At 44.6% G+C, this 19496-nt stretch overlaps 1 protein-coding gene across 13 annotated transcripts in view; it reads left to right on the forward strand.

Annotated features, from left to right (window-relative positions):
* MAPKAP1 (MAPK associated protein 1) overlaps positions 1-19496 on the forward strand; it is a 193517-nt gene that overhangs the window by 155866 nt on the left and 18155 nt on the right. For 12 of the 13 annotated variants that reach the window (XM_079789779.1, XM_079789782.1, XM_079789780.1 and 9 more), the window contains one exon: positions 12780-12917. The exons of the other annotated variant lie outside the window; for it this stretch is intronic. In XM_079789779.1, coding sequence (XP_079645905.1) covers positions 12780-12917 — 138 coding nt within the window. The remainder of the gene's footprint in view (positions 1-12779; positions 12918-19496) is intronic. 13 annotated transcript variants of the gene reach the window in all.

A 19496-nucleotide genomic window follows, 5' to 3' on the forward strand; every position in this document is an offset into this window, starting at 1 on the left:
AAATACACAAAAATAATCTGTGTGGAAGTAATGATGGTGGTTATCCTGGGAGCTCAGACTGGAGGGGCTTCTGGGACACTGATAAAGTTCTGTGCCTTATCTGGGTGCTGATTACATGAGTCCGTAGACTTTGTGGAAAAGTCAAGCATACATACGCTTATGATTTATGTACTTTCCATTGGTATATTTTCAGTGAAAAGTTTACTAAAATAAGGATGCTACTCAGACATCCAGTTTGTGTGTGCCTGAATGCAGTGCCTTCCCAGTAACAAAGGGTCTGTTTTCTCTGAGTGGGTTTAGTTTTAAGAAGCTCAATAAATAGGCAGAGTGCAGCCAAGATAAAGGTCCAGGAGAGAAGGCACGGGTTTTCCCAGGTGAGCATCATCAGCAAATCCGCTGATCCCCACGGTGAAAAAGCAGTGCGGACTTGGTTTGTGGGCTTCCTCCCCCTAATTGTTTCTCAAGGCAAAAAGCCAAACTTTAATTCATCAGATTCCAACCTGTATGTTTATTTAAAGGAAAAGGCCCAGGGGCCCTGGCAGGGTACTTCAGTTGGTTATAGCGTTGTCCTGATACACCAAGGTTGCGGGTTCAATCCCCAGTCAGGGCACATACAAGAATCTACCAATTAATGCATAAATAAGTGGAACAACAAATCTATGTTTCTCTCTCTTTCTCTCTTTCAAAATTAAAAAAAAAAAAAAACAAAACAAAAAAACTATAAAGGAAAAGGTCCAGAAAAGGATCTGTGAGAAGAGCGGAGGTTGGGTTTGAATCCCAGCATTACTACTTACCTGCAGTGTCACCTTGGACAAGTCCCTCCCCTGGTTAGTCTTAGTTCTTGTCATTTAAAAAATGTGAATTACATTTACCTTTCAAGATTGTATGAAAGTGGCCCATAGAAGCTGTCTTCTCAATGGTAGCTTATCTTAGTGTTACTATTGTCAGTAACATTTATTTTGCTTATTACTTTCTCTCCTAGTCCACCATCTTGAAAACATGTAACCAGATCACTCCGATCAGGTAGTGGCTCTATTGTAGCCACAGTGGAGACGTCTCAGGTAGAAATGGATGACAATGATACAAGCATCTCTCCCTGGAGCAGAGGTTCTCAGAAAAGAAGTGACTAGAGGCCAGGTCCCAGCCGCTCTGGATGCTTCCAGAGGTGCACATGGCTCCCTCTGGTGGAGCATCACGGCTCTGAGATGCTTCTAAAATGTCAGAATGTTTCTATTATGCATTTAAGTTCAATCTTTAGCATTATAAGTAGAAACTGCATTAATTAGTCCTAAGAAATTTTTTGACAGATAAACTGTGCCCTGAGTCCTGTACCATGAAGTGAATAAATACACTCATTTCCTATTCCCATGTACGAGTTCAGATATGTAATTTAAGACCCTGTCTCCCTCCTTGCAAAGCCGTTAACACCCTTTCATTCTGACAACAACAAAAACCTGCACACAGCAATCCAGAAATCCTTCCTTCCTGAAACAGAATCCACCACAGAGTGCATGGCAGCAAACAGCACACCTTTTATGAGCATTCAAGTGAGCAGCTGGACCCTGAGATCAGTAAATAATTTATTTTATTTCAACTGACTAGCTAGGTGCTTCAGATCTTTCCTGACAGTGATGGATGGCCGCCTCCGCTCGTCCGTCCTGTCAGTCAGAGCAGAGGTTGCCTTGCCCCCTGTGGCAGGTTCCTCTACGTGGTAAGTGTCTGTGTGCGCACTCTCCCAGCTGTGCTGCTGAGTCCACAGGAAATGACCGGCCACTCTGCCTCAGTGGTCCTCGCACAGCAGGGGACCGGGATTCCCAGCCCCGGGCCAGCTCAGCTGCTTGTCTTCTGAGGGCAGTGGTGGCCGCTGCTCCCCTTTTACCACCTGCCGCTTATTTCTGCTGTCGGGATGAGAGAGTCAAACTTCGATCTGCAGGACCCAAACTTAAACCAGTTTTCCGCCAGACTTTTCTAATAATTAGGGTCTATTAATGAAATATATGACAAAGACCTGATCTTTTTAAAGAATATTAACAAGAATTATAATTTTTAAAAGCAGTTACGGTTTATCAGGTGCTTACTATGTGCCGAGCACTTTGCTGATCACTCTCTTACATGCTTTGTCTCCTGTAATTATAGCACTCTTACTAGCTAGTGCTGACATTATCTCCATATTTCATAAGAGGAAACTGGGGTGTAGGGGAAAATCTAGTAAGTAATGAAGCCGGAATCAGAACCCAAGTCTGTCTGAGGCCAAGTCTTATGGCTAACTACTATCGTATGCCTTGAGTGCGAATCGTCATTGCACTAATACTCTAGTTCTATAATAATTTCCAGTTACAGTGAACTTTCACCCCTGTTACCTTATTTAATCCACATAGCACACTGATGGTGTTATTTCCATTTCATACCTGAGGAAACAGGCTTGGAGGAGTTAATGAAATAGAGCACTCAGCATTTACTGGCGCAGAGCTATTACTTAATAGGTACTAACTCCCTTGCCCTCACCCTGAGCCACCAGATATACTAGTACAGTGGGATATCCAGTCCCAGTCGGAGAACTGGGACTGAACCCCAATCCATATGCTAAACCCAGTCCCTCATGCCACCAATGCCTCAGTCTAATAACTTGCCTGCACAGAGGAAGTGATTGCTTCTCTTTGACCAATTTTACATTTTCTGCACATCCCTCGCTCTTCCCCGATCCTGGCATGCGGAGCTGTGTCAGTGTGGCTTGGGTGCCACTATTTCACCCCCCATTCACATCGTTAGTCAGTTGCTGCACTTCCATCTGGGCCTGGACCTGACCTCAGAATCCTTCCCAGCACAGCCCTCTGAGCGGCCCCTGCCAATCACTAGAGCTGGTTCTGAAGTCGAAATTGATTTGCCATCCCTGCTCTGGAAAGTTCACCAAACAAAGCCTCTATGCCTAACCATTCCTGTATTTCCTGAAAACATTCTTGGAATATTTTGTCTTGTCTGCTTCCCCTGTGTTGGGCCTAGGAGTACGGATGCCCATAAGTGTAGACTTTGCTTGAGCTTGTACCAAGTCGGGGTTTCTTTCATTTCTTGATCTTCCATTTGCCTGATCCTATGTGGCTAACCATGGGATCAGGTGCTAAGACATGGGTGATACCCAAACATGCCGAGACTGGCAGGGTGAAGTAGGTTTGGGGGAAATTGAAACTAAAAGGGTCAGATGGTGAATACCAGCGACGATCTAGAAAGCCCACAGTATTATATCAATGAGTATTTGTTGGGCTGGCTGGCAGAAGCTGGATTATGATGCACCTGCCAAGGGGCCACTCAGAAATCCATATAAACAACCAGGCAGAGAGGACCTGGACATCCCATGTTTACCTCTCATTCACACAGTGCCTTTGAGCAGTGCTTCCTCTCCTGACCGACCTTGCATCAGAACCACCAAGTCCCTGACCCATCCCAGACCTGCCGGCCCGGAATCTCCCCTTAATTGTGGGCTTCGGGAAACGCAGCCTCAGAGCATTCAAAGGACTTTCTTGCCTCTTATCTCTTTGTCTAAGGCTTGTTTTTCCTGACTGGGCAGGCAGCCTGGTTTTCCTGACAGTCTCAGGCTGGGAAATGCTTCGATAATTGTGCCACTTATGCTAACTTGATTCCTTCACCATATCATTTGTCAATAGAGACCGTCCCCAAGTCCCCAAAAGGAAACATAATATACCTTGAATTCAGACCATGATACGAATACATAATACATCATCTGTGTCATACTGCATATATAGCCTAACAATTCTGTTTAGGTTACACAAATTCTGTACTGGATTTCCAGATAAAGACTAGATAATGCCCAGCCAATGTGGCTCAGTGGTTGAGCATCAACCCATGAACCGGAAGGTCATAGTTTCATTCCGGTCAGGGCACATGCCCAGGTTGCGGGCTTGATCCCCAGTAGGGGGCATGCAGGAGGCAGCCGATCAATGATTCTCTCTCATCATTGATGCTTCTATCTCTCTCTCCCTCTCCCTTCCTCTCTGGAATCAATAAAAATATTTTTAAACAAAGACTATATTATAAAATAACCTCTACCAAAAGGTTACCTCCATTATCTCTTCATAAAACAATCCACATGTATAATCACAGTACTTGTGATCACAGTAGTTATTTATCAAAATTACCAAGTCCAGTAGCACATATCATAGAGAAGGCAGTGAGCTTCCCTCTCATAAACCCACTCCAGTCAGGTTTGTAAGGGTTGCCCAGAGCATTGTGCTGAAGCAGCATCTTGAACCGCGTCCCCGGGCAGCATAAAGAAACTCTGTGATTGATTAAAAATGTCTGCCCTGGGCCTAAGCATGATGGGAGGCAGCATATTTGCCATCTATTGTCTTCCCTGGTTTATCTGTCCGATCTCCGTTATTATTTAACTCCCTAGTTAATATCTATAAGTCAGCATTCAAGGAAGACCTTATTACAGAGTTATTTTTTCATATACAATATGCAGACTTAAACACATTAGCAACACGAGACTGTGTGCGTGAAAGCAAACAGCTGTGCCTGGGCTTGATTACTCCTCTGGCTCCCGCTGATGCTAAAAGTAGATCTCTGTGGCTGTGTGGGCAAAACGTTCGCCCTGTTATTTTCTGATGGGATACCTATGGTGTATAGTTGAAGTAATTACATAATCTAGAAATGCTTGTTCTTAAGAAATGTATTGCTCCTCCTTCCACATTTCTGTTTTATTTTCTTTTTGAATACTAAGGAGATAACCCTTCTCCATTCAAAGACACTAAAATGATCAGGAGACATGCATCCTGCTTAGCTCCAAAATCCCTGGGTCCATTGAGTAATTTGAGGATGACAATTCTAGTATTAAATGATTGTTCTGTCCCTGCTGTGGCAACATTTTCTGAACCAAAATGTAGAATAGAACAGAAGAAACACTAATGAACTTAAGAGAGCAAGACAGATACTATCCAGTTCCTTTACCCCATCAGTGCTTAATGCAGTGATGGGGCTGAGGGGAAATCTGACTGGGAATGTCGGGAAATTGAGGGGCTTTTTCTGACTGTCTACTTCCTCTAGTTGCCTGCTCCCAGATCTGCTTTTTTGAGAATTCCTGCTGAGTAATCCAGGTTGCTGATGACAATGTGTCCGGTCCCTCAGGTGGCTGAGAAAGAATTGAGAATTGGAAAAAGGTGCGAACCGCTGGCATAATAGAATTAATGGGATAGGATATCTGAGAGGCCATCAAGATTCTGTATTCTTTTGACCACTTCCTCTCCTTGGCACTTGAGCTCTGGCCAGGTACCTGGGCCTGAACGTGGGAAGACCTGCTGTTCCCACGCTATGAGTGATACTATAAATTGTCTTAGGAAACGGCATTACTGCTTCCACTCACATCGTAAGCTCACCCGAGGTATCTGTTTACCAGGAGAATATTTAGTTTGGGACTCTAACTGCCCCAGTACAAAATCTTTGTAACTGCTTTCTCCACAGAGAATGTAGCCCTCATTTGAGAACAGGCGCTACTGGAATTAAACAGTCCCTGGTCTCGTTCTGTGAGCTCTGCCCTTATGCCGAGGGCTGTGTCGAGTGTTGCTGTACATTCACGGTCTCATTCATGTGTAGGCCGCCCCTTAGTTTGCATCGAGGCTAATGGTCTAGTCAAGTACACTTAGATTTGTCACTGACCGCACGTTGGAATTGACAGCTGTTAGCTAGGTTCTCAAATGGTTTCGGATGGTTACCCCCTCAAATGAAACCAGTGATCCTGGGCCCCAGTACCCGACTTGATCTCAGGAACATCAGGCTCTCCTGGCTCTCATTTCGGTTGTTACCCACAACATGACTTTGTCACCTATTTTGGGTTCCTAGCATGTTGCCCTGGCTGTGCTTTTTATATTGTAATGCATTTGATCACTGCGAATATACCCACTGTGTAAGCACTGCACAGTGAGACAGGAGAGCTGATCGGTTTAAGCCCTGGCCAGATGGTATGGGGATGTGAATTCTGGCCGCAGATCTGTCATCAGTGGGTGACATTAGACAAGTCATGTCCCTGCCCTGAGCCTCCATTTCTTCTTATGGAGAATGAAAGCCCCAGACGAGGTGATCTCTGAGGTCTCATTAAGCCCAAACAGCATGCGTGTCTGATCCTGTGTGTAAATTCAGACAAGTTGCAAAGACTTCGCTGACTGCTCTGTGGACGCTATCGATTGGCCGTGTAGATTCAGTGAAATCCACTCTGGCAAAGAGTTGTTCAGTGGCACTCCCGGGAGGCTTTCCCCGGCTTCCGCAGCTCTAGGTAACTCGAAGACAAGAGGATTGTGGACTGGTACAAAAAGCTACTCCAGGATTTAACAACAGTGGGGATTTTGTCGTCTTAGGCTGAGAGTTGTAGGAAATTGATGAATGAACCACAGCTCGTGATGGCTGAGCAAATAAACAATAACTCAGGAAATACAGTGAGGCATGGAAAGTCAAATGCTCTAATTTTTGCCAAACTGGTGTTTTAGCTTCCTAGAGGGGCGCTTTAAGTGTGTTTCACGGGAGGTGTGCTCCTGAGAGTCCAGCAGGCTGCTCTGGGACACTAGGAAAGAGCTGATGGGTCAGAACACACTAGACTTAGTTTGATGGGCTGGGGTTCAGCCCAGCTTTGCCATTTGCTAACTTGATTCCCCCTGGGCAAATGCATCATTTCACCTTTCTGAGGTTCATCTTTAGTAATAATTTTAGGGATAATTGATGGAGCCCTTTTTATGTGCCAGGTACTCCCCTTAAGTTTTTTATGTGCTTATGCCATTTCATTTTCATGACACCCCCAGGAACCGGTACTGTTGGTACCCCATTTTACAAAGGAGGAAGGTCAGGCTCGCTGAGGGAGAACAGGATAACATCAGTGGAAGTGTGCTGGCAAAATCAAGATCTCCAAGTTAATAACCTAGAGGCCTTCAGGGATGGGGTTCCCCAGCATAAATGTTTCCACAGCTCCAGGTGTGAGAACATTCCTCCTGCTGTTGAGTTGAACTCTCGGAGGTCGCAGTGATACCTGGTGACAGGAGGTTATTGTAAGGATCCATGGGTATGAGGGCAGTGGTGTCCCCAGCTGGACAGTCGTGGATCCTGGTACTTCCAAACCTGGGGTGTAGAGCAGGTCCCAGAGAGAATTCCCCTCGCCCCCAGATTGTTCACATCCCTCTGTGCTCCCTCAGCTCCATTGTTCTGACCCTTGTCACTTGATCTGTGTCACAGCCCAGTGCCTAACTCCTGATGATAATAGTCATGAGAAGTAGTAGTATGGGTCACTAGCTATGAATTAGTCACTATGCCAGGCACTCTACAAGGCTTATTCCACTTAATCCAACAAGTCCATGAGGCCGTACGTCACTATTCTGTAGCAACTTGGCCAAAGTCACACGGTTAGGAAATAGGCAAGCTGATACCTGAACTCAGAACTCTGGGACTCCGAAGTCCCTGCCCCTCACCTCTCTGCACTACTGCCTTTAAATCTCAAACAGGATGCCACCGCCTTCCTGACAGTGTGGTCTACACCACGGACCCAGCGCTGGGGCTGCTCACAGGAGGTCCGTCTGTGTTAGCAGAGGAGGATATGCAATGCTCGTTTCCTTGCATGGAAATCTCTGGTTAGTTAAAACAGGCAGGGGTCTCCTTGCAACGCTAAAGCCTTGGACAAATCATTTCCCCCAGAGGGCTGTGTATACGGCAGAGTTGCATTTTTGTTTATTTGAGTTGTCTTGTTAAGGAAGGATTGATATGCCGGCATTGATGGGGGACAGCCATCAGGCGGTGTTTTCTGCCTCTGACGGCAGTGTGATAGTTTGCTTCCAGTGAAGTTGGACTCCCCGTATCTGGAAGCTGTCAGAAGTGGGAGCATGAAAAGGTCATGGCAGATGGCTGCGGATCGGTGAGTAGGGGGAAGCCTGGTAAAGGAGGCAAATGGCCTCGCTTGCTTCCGAGGGCAGGGCTGACCCTGGCCACTCTGGGCCAGGCCCGGGCTCTGTTGTTCCTTACCCGCCATGGCTGGTAGGGCGGAGCCTCCGGGCACCGCTGTGAGGGAGGCACAGGTTGGGCGTGATGGAGCCCTTCCCAGCAGCTCCGTCTTGGGTCCTGAGACCTGCCAGATGGAATAACCTTCAGGTGCCATCACTTGTCATGATTATCCGTGACAGAATTCAACCATGCTGAATTCTGCAATGGGAACCCCAAAAAGCCAACTTTTAAAAAGGGTTGGATTTATTTGGGTGAAATTTTCTTTTGGAAAAATACAGAAAAGGAGAGGATGTAGCCAGAGTTGACCACCGTTGCCAGTCTGCAGCATATCCTTCTCATCTCTTGTCCATAAATGTTTTCCTGTACTTTTCACATGACATAAGAATTCCTCCAAGCCAGGCTTTCCTCACACATCATTTTTCTTGGTTATGTCCTATTGCGTCATGGTTGGATTAACTAATCCTCTGTTGTTGGCCTTTTAAGTTGGAGAAATACAAACTTAACAAAAACCAGCTTCCCTTGTTTTCTCGGGCATATGCTTGTGATTTGAATTACTTAAAACGAGTGCATAGCAGCACTGTGACGAGTGTCTCTGCCGTGCTTTCAGGGGCTTTACTCCAGCTTCAGTCAGGAAAATCAACACCAAGTTCAGCGGTCCGAAAAAACAGAAGAGTACCGATAGGGCTTCATGCTCCCATTTCCCGTGTATGAACAGAAATAGGTGTGCACTTACTGTCACACCGGCATATTTATTCGTTCCTTGGTGAAAATGGAGCGAGAAGACTAAAACTGGGTGGGCAGAGTTCCTCATTATGTCCTCTTGTCTCAACTGAACGAGTCTGTGCAGAGCAATGCAAAGAATCATATTTAGGAACCAAAAACCTGTGGGCGTGACAATGGTTTTTCCACTTAGAAGCTCTCCAGCCTTAGACAAGCACCTTCCCCTCCCCCGGGGCGTGCTGTGTGAACACCCGGCACAGTTCTTGTAGAATATGTAGTGGCTGAGAGCACACCCTATGGGACCGGATTGCCTGGCTTTCTCGCTTCTTAGCTGTGTAATCTTGGACAAGTTACTTACCCTCCCTGTTTCAGTTTCCTCCTCCATAAAATAGGGACAAGTGTAGTAGCCAACTTTATAAGGTTGTGAGACTTGAATCAAGGTACACAAAGGGTTTCTAGCCATGCTGGCACATGGTTGGTGCCAGTTAATGTTCACCCCTCTTTGCCCCTGGCCTGGACTGTGGCACCAGCCTCCGAACTGGTCTCCTCTCCACCAGGCTGCCTCCTCCGTCCAACCAAAAAGTAGACATCCATCAGACTCCCAGGTCAGGCACAGAAGAGGTCTCTGCTGCCAGGCTGGATGCTACAGGCTCCCTCTTCAGCAGTGGGGGCTGGGTGTGCTCAGGAGCCTGGGCTCCTGCCGGGGACTGCCTCGGAGAGGGGGCGGGGAGGGGGGCGGGGGGCAGGGCCAGAATTAGAGAGCTGCCACTCCTCCAGCCAGAGCAAGCAGGGTCCCGTGGGGCCCATGCCCTGCCTGAAGACGCTGAGACTCACATACCTCAAGGAGGAGGAGATTATTTAATTGTACAAAAGGATCCTCCCATCAGGAAAGATTCCCCTACAGGTTCCTTTAAATAGTGACTCCTCTAGGCAGGCGAGGGTTTTACAGATCATTAACTACTTGACTGAGAGCCTGCAGGGCAGAGAAACTTAAAACTCAAGTGTTGGGGGCCCTGCCAATTACAGATCAATCCAAAATGAAGATAAAGTATCTCTGGAACTGGAAGTCAGTGGGAAATGTGATTTGATTCAGAAAAAAATCTGATTTACGCGCACCTTTTTTGGAACACGCCAATTGTTTTAAGTGGTGCTCCACCTGCCTGCCCATCTTGAACCTAATGCATTCATCTCCCACGTCTTCATCCTCAAACCCCAGACTTGGGGTTCTCCTCTCTGAACAGTGACTGCACAATAACCCCAGGAAAGGGCGTCATTGGGAAAGTGTTCTTGTGGCTGCACAGAGCTTAGGCAATTGATGTAGCGAGATAGCCGGTAATGGATGAACTATACTGTAACAATTTGCAGATAAAAATAATAGAAGTTAAAGTGTACTTTACATGATAAAAGAAAGATGAAAGAGGACTAGAGTCTGTTACATCTGAGATGCTTACAAAAGTCCTGCTTTGTGAAGTAGGCTCTGTTGAAAAGATTGATGCAATGGGGAGTGACCTTGGCTTGGAGCAGGAGCTGGTGATGTATGTATGAGCATCCCTCTGCTAAATGGACCCAGATTTGTAGCACTAATATACATGGGAGCCCAGAACCAAACTCAGTACGGCAATAAATCAACAGCCACTTTGGGTGTCATTTCTGGTTTATATTCCACTGTTGTTCTATCACTTTAATTCATGTCACTATCATCTTTTCATCTGGAACAGTTTTATATAATTTTCCAGTGGAGTTACCTGACAAATCCTATCAAATTAACAAGGTACATTAACAATATTGACTGACTACGGCTTCAGGAGTTGCAGGGCCGTAGAACAAAATTTTAAAACCCTGTCTCTCCGGTGATGATTTTTTTTTTTTCCCGTTCTCTCTCTGAGAAAGAAATGTGGGCAGGGTCTGTTCCACAGAAGAGAGATGCACATTTATTTTGCTCTGCTCATTTTGACTTTTATAAATGTCAGAATAAGCAGGAGAGGAGAGAGGACCAAAAAAAAAAAAAAAAAAAAGGAGAGAGAGAGAAACAATTGCTACCAACAACCATGGCGCAAGTACTTTTCTTCTTTCAGGGAACTATAGAAATATCCAGACCTTTAACAATTAATGACCGAATTGGAGGGAGGAGTGTAACTGGGTGGTCGTCATCTGTTTTAAGTGAAATGTAATAAAATAGGTCTCCTGATACATTCTTGCCCTCCTGAAATCATCTAGACCCGAGCGTCCAGAGTCCATTGGACTTACGACATTATGCCTAATTGAAATATGGTGTCTCTGAAATATGTCTAATGACAAATTCCAGCATTCGATTAATAAAAAAAATACCAATTGTTTGTCTTTTCCAAAGACCACAGAATAATGGCCAGGGACAAGCCAGCGTATTGCATTGTCTCCGAAGACAGCTGACGAGACTCCCTGTAGTCTCCTGCCTTTGTCTGACTGTACGTGGGATTTCTTTATTCATAAGATAAAATAGAACCGAATGGAGTCGGTGGCAGACCTAATCATTAGGATTTTGTTTGTGTATGTTTTCTTTCTTTTTCTTTTTTATATTTGCTTTGAGACTATGGTCATTGTGAGGGTTTGTGGGGGTTTTTGTTGTTGTTATTGTTTTAATTGAACTGTTTTTTATCTGCTTTTTCTTTTGGCTTACTAAGTTTTCTCACATTATATTGAAACATTTCTAAGGGTGATCCAGAGAATGAAATATATTAACTCTGGTTGTCTTTTCTATTACAGTATGCACATTTGATTGTTTTATTCCTAATATCTTTACTTCATTTTGCTCTTTTCACTTTAACCCTGACCTTTAAACTGTGGCCTGAAAATTAATTACTTTCAAGACTCCATCTGGGGCCCACTCTGGCAGGCATGTGGAAGGTTTTTGTCTCACTTCATGAACGGAAATCCTCAGTTTTCAGCGGAAGAGGAAAGAGAGAGCATCTAGCCTCGGCCGTGTGTGTCAGGCTGAGCCGATACGGCTGGTGACCAGGGGAACAGCGCTGTGCACTTCACGGGAACCCAGGACACCCTCCGTCCTGGGCGCCACCTGTGTCCTCCTGACACCTTTGCTCCCCGGCCCTGTGCATTGTGGCCCGTCTGTCTCAATTCTGAGGGGAAACCTGAAGTGCCCGGATGTGACATTCTGGATCCCTGTTATAAAGTCTTCGTGGCATAAAGCCCACACCCCCTGCTGACTCTCCCTCAGTGGAGCAGTGACCTCCACAGCCTGAAGCCAGGCTCCAGCACTTAAACTTGGACGGCTTTTTGTGAAGAACCTTTGATCCTCCTGCGACTTCCTTTACGTCTAGCGTGGATAGTGTCAGAGAAGGGAAGAGAGAGATTTTTCCCATTTTTAGTTTGTGAGGTTTTTCCAGATTAGAAACTCTTCATATTGGTAGGTTGGCTATTTAGGCTAATATTACATATAGGTGATAGTACAGATTTATCTCCAACCCAGATATTATTCTAAAATAACAACAAAAACAACCACGGTGGGGTGGGGGGGACCACTGATGCCCCGTTGGGTGGCTCATTTGGTTGGCGGGTGTGATCCCACATACAGGAGGCAACCAATTGATGTAGCTCGCACATAGGAAACATCCATGTTTTCTCTCTCTCTCAAATCAAATATATATACATATATATTTCTTTATATCCTCGGGTGAAAATTACAAAAAACAACAACACAGACCACTGATCATAATTGGTTTTTAAATGAGCCTTATAGTTTATGTAATTGTAATATATAGATGATGTAGGGTTAACACAATGTAAGTAATTGTATGTGTTATATCTACGAAGGCATATTTCTTAATACTTTTAAATATAATTTTTGGTTGTCCACCCCCTCACCTCACCCACTCGAGAAACCAAACTGTGCAGCTTCTGTGTGCCATTTGGAGTCTCCTTAGGTCTGTCTTCAGCCCATGGCCTTCCCCAGAGCCCTACGAGAGAGCTCGTGTACCTCCAATGTGTGATTTACAAAGCTGGTCAAATGATTAAACTGAGATCACTTACACCTTCCACTTCTTGTGGCTTCTTTTTTTGTCCTCCCCTCGGCCTTACAGGTATCTCTGGAGACAAAGTAGAGATAGACCCTGTTACGAATCAGAAAGCCAGCACTAAGTTTTGGATTAAGCAGAAACCCATCTCAATCGATTCTGACCTGCTCTGTGCCTGTGACCTTGCTGAAGAAAAAAGCCCCAGTGAGTAGTCCCTTTTATTTATGTCTCCTTTCTCTCTCCCCCTCTTCCCTGTGTGCTGGGTGCCAGGAGAATATATTACCACCGTGTCCTTTTTTCCTTGGGTCTGTTTAATTCATTACCAGAAATTTCTTTTAATCAAATGGGATTGTATTATGGTGCCCAGAGCCTGACATGGTCCCCCTCCTGCTCCGTCTTGATGGCAGCAGAGAACCTCACAGCCCCTGACCCCAGTCGCCTCGCCTGGGCGCCGTGGGAGGAGGGGCCCTTCCTGCTGAGCATGTGCAGTCACCGGAGCCCTCATTGCTCTTGGTGCTTTCTGCCTCTTCCCTTTCGGGGGACTTGGCCAGTTAGTCCTGGGCCTGCCTGCCTGCCTTGCCAGATCGAGGGAAGCTGGGGATTTCCTCTGTCAGCTGAAGACTAGATTTAGATATCCATCATGCTGAAGTGTCAACACCCTCCAGATTATTGGCAGTTGCACGACCTACCAGCTCGTAATTAAACTCCTGCCTGGTCCTGCAGAAGAGATCGCTGCGGGTTGGCCGTCCTCTGCTTAGACTATGAAAGTAGATACAGTCTGGTTGTGTATTTTGGCATATTATATTTTTGCAGTTAAGTGATTGAGTGTAGCAGATAGATTAATCATTTTTAGGACTTCGGTGGCATCGAGGGGCAGAAAGGACACAGATCACACTGAAATTCCTCCGTGGAAGAAAAAATTTTTAAATATAGAAGGATTTGTTAGTTGCCTGGAGAAGGCTGTGAGACAGTGGTTCTCAAAGTCTGGTCCATATCAGCATTGCCTATGGAGTTTACAAAATGCAATTACTGTCCTCGCTGGTTTTTCTCAGTGGTTAGAGCATTGGCCTATGAACTGAAGGGTCGTGGGTTCGATTCTAGTCAAGGACACCTACCTCGGATTGCAGGCTCGAGGCCAGGGCATGCGCAGGCAGCAACCAATCGATGTGTCTCTCTCACATTAATGTTTCTCTCTCTCTGTCTCTCCCCCTCCCTTCCACTCTAAAAACCAATGGGGAAAAAATATCCTCAGGTGAGGATAAATAAAAATGCAGTTACCCACAGCCCGCCCCAGTAGGTTCTGATTTGGTAACTTGGAATATAACTTGAGCATCTAATTTTTGTTGTTCCCCTTTTTACCAGTGTCCACTAAATTTGAGAACAAATGTTATAAGGAATGATAAGAGATGTAAAGGCCAGCAAGTGTTTATAACATGGTTCCAGTTTTTGAGCTAATACTGACTAAACAGGGGCCTACAGAGCACAGAGCCCGCAGGGGGCCTGTAGGCTGGGCACATGCCACACAGCCTCATTTATGGATGGGCATTTCACTGTTCCGTCCGTTCGGTTGTGCTGGGCTGCATAGTCTTCTCTTTCAATTCATTGGCCTACAGCCTGGCAAGAAGGGAGAACTTAGTGGTATAGGGGGAAAGGAGGAAGGCCAAGCCCCCCCCCCCTTCCCACCATTCCTGTCACCCCAGTGAGGCCTTGACTGCGATGGCTGCCAGAAGGGGCTGGTGAGAATATTGCCTCCTGCTCTGGGACCCTTGCCCCAGGGCTGCTCACTTCCCTCTGCTTTTAAATAAACATCTTCCTAATCCCTCTCACTCCAGCTTGTCGACCAATAAATATGTCATTGTTCTAGCATCTTTTCTTGTCTGGGAAGCTCTTTATATGTCCTTCAATTCTAAATGATAGCTTTGCTGGGTAGAGTAATCTTGGTTGTAGGTCCTTGCTTTTCATCGCTTTGAATATTTCTTGCCCAGTCCCTTCTGGACTGCAAAGTTTCTATTGAGAAAACAGCTGATAGTCTTAATGGGAGCTCTCTTGTAGATAACTAAATGCTTTTCTTTAAAAAAATAAATAAATTTTTCTTCTTAATCCTCATCTGAGGACATGTTGAGGGAGAGGAAGAGAGAAACATCAATGTGAGAGAGAAACATCAATGAGAGAGAGAAATGTTAATCAGTTGCCTTCTGTTCAAACCTGCAACCCAGGTATGTGCCCTGACTGGGAATCGAACCAGCAAGTTTTTGGTACATGGAGAATGCTTGACCAACTGAGTCACTCTGTCCAGGCCCAACTGCTTTTCTTGCTGCTTTTTAGATTCTCTCTTTCGCCCTAGCTAGTTTGGCTCAGTGGATAGAGTGCTGGCTTGTGGACTGAAAGGTCCCGGGTTTGATTCTGGTCAAGGGCACATGCCCCAGTTGCAGGCTCTATCCCCAGTGGGGGGTGTGCAAGTGGCAGCCGATCAGTGATTCTCTCTCATCATTGATGTTTCTAGCTCTCTCTTCCTCTCCTTTCCTCTCTGAAATCAATAAAAAATATATATATATTTTTTTAAAAGATTCTCTTTGTCTTTAGTGTTTTGCATTTTAATTATGTGTCTTGGTGTGGGCTTCTTTGGGTTCATACTATTTGGGACTCTGCATTTCCTGGACTTGTACGTTGTCTTCCTTTATGGCTAGGGAAATTTTCTGTCATTTTTTCAAATAGGTTTTCAATTTCTTGCTCTCTCTTTTTTCCTTCTGGCACTCCCATGATGCAAATGTTGATATGCTTGAAGTTGTCCCAGAAACTCCTTACACTATCTTCATTTTGGGGATTTTTTTTTTCTTTTTGCTCTTTCTGATTGGTTCTTTATAGTTCAGATCACTAAAAAAAAAAAAATTCTTGAAAGTTACAGGCTTACAGAATAAATTTCAGACTCCTCAGCATAGCCTTTACAGACATTGACACTCCAGGCTCATAGCCCATAACTTCCCATCCTGAAATTTTGTGCTTTTGCAGTTCCACACTGCCTGGAATATCCCTCCAACCTGGCCCTCTAACTCATGAACACTACCATTACCTGTGCCCACCCAGCCCACTCATTCTTCAAGATCCAGCTCAAATGCCAGGCTCTCCCTCTGCCAGGAGTTGTGCACACTGCTGGTAAAGCACCTCCCACACTGTGCTGTTCTTATTTGGGGTCTGCCCCTCTCTCCCACCCCTCTCCATGCTGAACTGAGTGGCCCAGGACCTGGTTTCTGTATCCTCAAGCCCTAGCACAGTGCCTGCAGAGGTGTCCTCAGGGAATGTTTGCTGTCTTGAAATTGAACTGAATGAGGCCAGAATTTAGAAACCCAAAGTTATTCAACATAATTGATGTTTAAAGTGCCCAAACAAAGATGTATTAAATGAATCAGCTTGATGCTGGGTTTTTTTATGATTTCCAGTATCTTCATCAAATTAATTCAGTGAGTTAATCTATAAAAAGTTCATCTTCAAGACCATCATCAGACCACAGAATTAATCTACTGAACTGCTGCTGCTTTTTTTAAAGGATTAATGGTAACCCTTTTTATCTTTTGTGTCTGTTGAACCTTAGAAAAAAGTTATTTTAACAGCACTAAAGAAATGAAAGTCACTATATTTCATAAGTTTAGCCTGTGATTGTTATCAGCATAGTGATGTATGTTTGTAGCTGAGTTTACATCAAAAATTATTCTTAGGGCCTCCTTGAATGAATTATGGCAAAGAGAGAGAGTCTAGAAGTAGATAAGGTTTTTGATTTCTGCAATATATTTCCTTTTTCATGTTTTTATCTCCTGTAACACAAGTGTCTTGCTGAAGACTAGAACGTGTGACCAACTAAAATAATTTCGTTGTGAACACAGAGCGAACGTGTTATTAAACAGCTTTCTTCACAAAAAGGGAGGATAATGAAGTTGTTCCTGGTCTTACTTGAGACATGTTTGTCAGGATTTTGAACAAAAAAAGAAATGATTTTTAAAAACCTTCAAATATGGCCAGTTTGCAGTGTTTATTGAGAAAGCTGCTGTCAAGCCATTAATTTGGTCGTCATGAACACAACTCAAGTTTAATGGATGCCATATCCAAAAAGTGTGTGAACAGCTGACTTGGCAGAGGGACTGAGCATTAGCGCGCCTGCAGTGAAACGCATAATTACATCCATTGTGGGCCAGAGGGACCAGGCTCTGGAGCCATGCTCCATGAAGAGCAGCTCTGTGGCTGTTTCCCCACCTGACTCCTCCCTCTCGGGCCGGGCTCTCGGAGGGAGGTTCGGTGCTCTGTCCCTGGAACTGAAGGACTAAATAGAGACACGCCTTTTTTAAACATTGGACTTTGTAAATATGGACTCTTAAAAGACTTAGTTGAGAAAATCTGGGTCTCCAAAGTGCAGAAATTAAGAATAATTTCTGCCTTCCCAGACTTTAAAAAGAAAAATAGCATATGCTGCCATTATTATTTAAATCAGTGATTTCTCAGTCTGGATTTGCCACTCCTATGGATATCTTTTGCTGTTTTGAAGGCTGTCACAAACCTCTAAGAGATGGATTAATTTTAACTGAACAGAGATGTGTATGGCACATAGGAAAGGAGAATGTTTCCATATCAGAAGCTGCCATGGTTAAAGATCTTAGAGAAATAATTCTCCATCGTCACACAGGCCTCGCATAGCCTTTGAATACAGCAGGCTCTCTCTTTAAGTGCTTGCCTCGAATTCCAACACTGAAACAAAAGCAAGGGACCTACCTCCTGTGAACTAGCACCCATCTGAGACTCTCAGCTGTATTCACAAAGTACCAGGCTCAGCCAGGCCAGGTCTGCTTTTCTCATAGGAAGGTTGTGCAGGTTCAGGGTCCTTAAAGGAAGCAGCCTGTCATTAAGAAATCGGATTTCCTAGTAAACCTTAATAAAGTAGCTGTCGTCTTTATAGCTGAAAAAGAGCTCTGTATCTCAATTAAATATAGATAATATAAAACCGTAAGGAAGCAGCATAATAGAGGTAACCTGATTACATTCTCTCGCAATAGTATAATTTAAAGGAAATCTGATTCTGTTGATGCTGGTTATGTTGGTGGGGGATTATTGGTTTGGGGTTTGTTTGCTTATTGGTTTGTTTTTGTCCAAAATACTATTTGGCTACAGGGTAGGAACTCTGGGATTGAGTTAACACAGCGGTGGGAGACTGGTAAGCCCCCCTCGTGAATAGAATCTGCGGAATATTTGCAATGAGATTCAGTTAAGGTTGTGAGTTAAATTAGCTGGGCTTATTGGTGACCTCCTGCTTAAATGAATCTTTCTTTTCATAAGTACTTGACAAGATCTGTAAAGTAGTGTATTTAATTTACTAATTAAATTAAAGCTCCTGAATAATGATTTGTCCACATTGATTTAGCTTAAATAGAAAAGATCACCATTGTTGTGATCTTCAGGAACCTTAATAGCCAAACCAGTTGGACACAAAGGCCTCTTGTGTTTTATAGGTCAGAATTACATAGGTAAGCCGGGCTGTAATTGAATTGCTGGCACTGCACCCTGCAGTTGCAGATTTCCTGTGCCTTCCTGTCCCATTGTTGCACTGGGGCTTAAGAGAATGTTAACGCGGTAATAGGCACAGGGCCTTCCCCATTATACGTCTCGCTATCGAGCGGTTCTGCATGACTAGTTAAAGAAGATGGCAAGAAGATTAATGAAAGCAAGGCTAATACAGAAGGGGGTACTTTCGCAAGACTTCTATCGAGGAGATATTAGAGCTGAACCAGAGCTTGGCTTTTTCTTTATCCTGTGACCTTTGAACCTGCCTTACTGTTGAGAGCTGCCAGGGAAGTCGACATTTTGATTGATGTTGGTACACGAGTCAGTCTTTCCCATTGAATTCCACATCTGCACGAAAATAGCTTTTCCAGCAGAATTCATACTGGCTAGAAGTGATAGCCAAATTGATGGCTGAAATGCTTTTATGTAGTTTTCATTTAAGCCTAAAGATATTTGATCTTTTAATTCGGTATCCAGTTTTCATAGACTATATGCATTCACTTACATGTCCTTAAAGGGTTCATCAACTCATAGAGAAAAAAACAGTATTAAGAGTGTTCAAAGGTTTGCAGAGTTTCTAGGAGGCTTTATGGGGAGTAAAAGCAGTCATCAAACAAACCTTTCACCGCCATCCTTGAAAAAACAAAATTCAGCCTGAGGGGCCAGGCAAACTGACTTGAAGGTCCTTGTAAATTAAGCTAAGTATCTGTTTTTAGAAAACTATACATGGGGAAGTCTGAAATCTTGCCTATGTACCCCACCTGAGCCCCAGCTCAGAGGTTCCCTTGATCTACCCAGATGCTGGGTCCCCTAACCTTGACCTTGGGACACTAGCATTCCATCTGAAAGGGATTGTCATGTTCTGCTTATAAGACAGCCCTGTGTTCTTACTAATTCTGTTACCTTGCTTGTGGAGCTGCAGGCCACTAGTGTGTGTGTGTGTGTGTGTGTGTGTGTGTGCGCGCGCGCATCCCCCACCCCCTCTCCCAACAAAGAGTTGGCAGAAGGACTCAGGTTTTGTTACTGAAATTGACTTGGGTACACCCGAGCCCATGCACTGAATTTTCTGACCACCTGATTCATTTTCTCCCTATTTGACAAGGGTAGTTCTAGCAGAGAAAATACATGCACACACACACCGACGTGACAGGTATTCCTGTTCCTAAAGGAGGAGGTACCCAGGAATTTTGTCATATTTAAATTTTCAGGAGAATACATAAAAGGGAAATGAGGGTGATG

The sequence above is a fragment of the Cnephaeus nilssonii genome, assembly GCF_951640355.1.
Source record: "Cnephaeus nilssonii genome assembly, chromosome: 14".
Lineage (NCBI taxonomy): Eukaryota > Metazoa > Chordata > Mammalia > Chiroptera > Vespertilionidae > Cnephaeus > Cnephaeus nilssonii.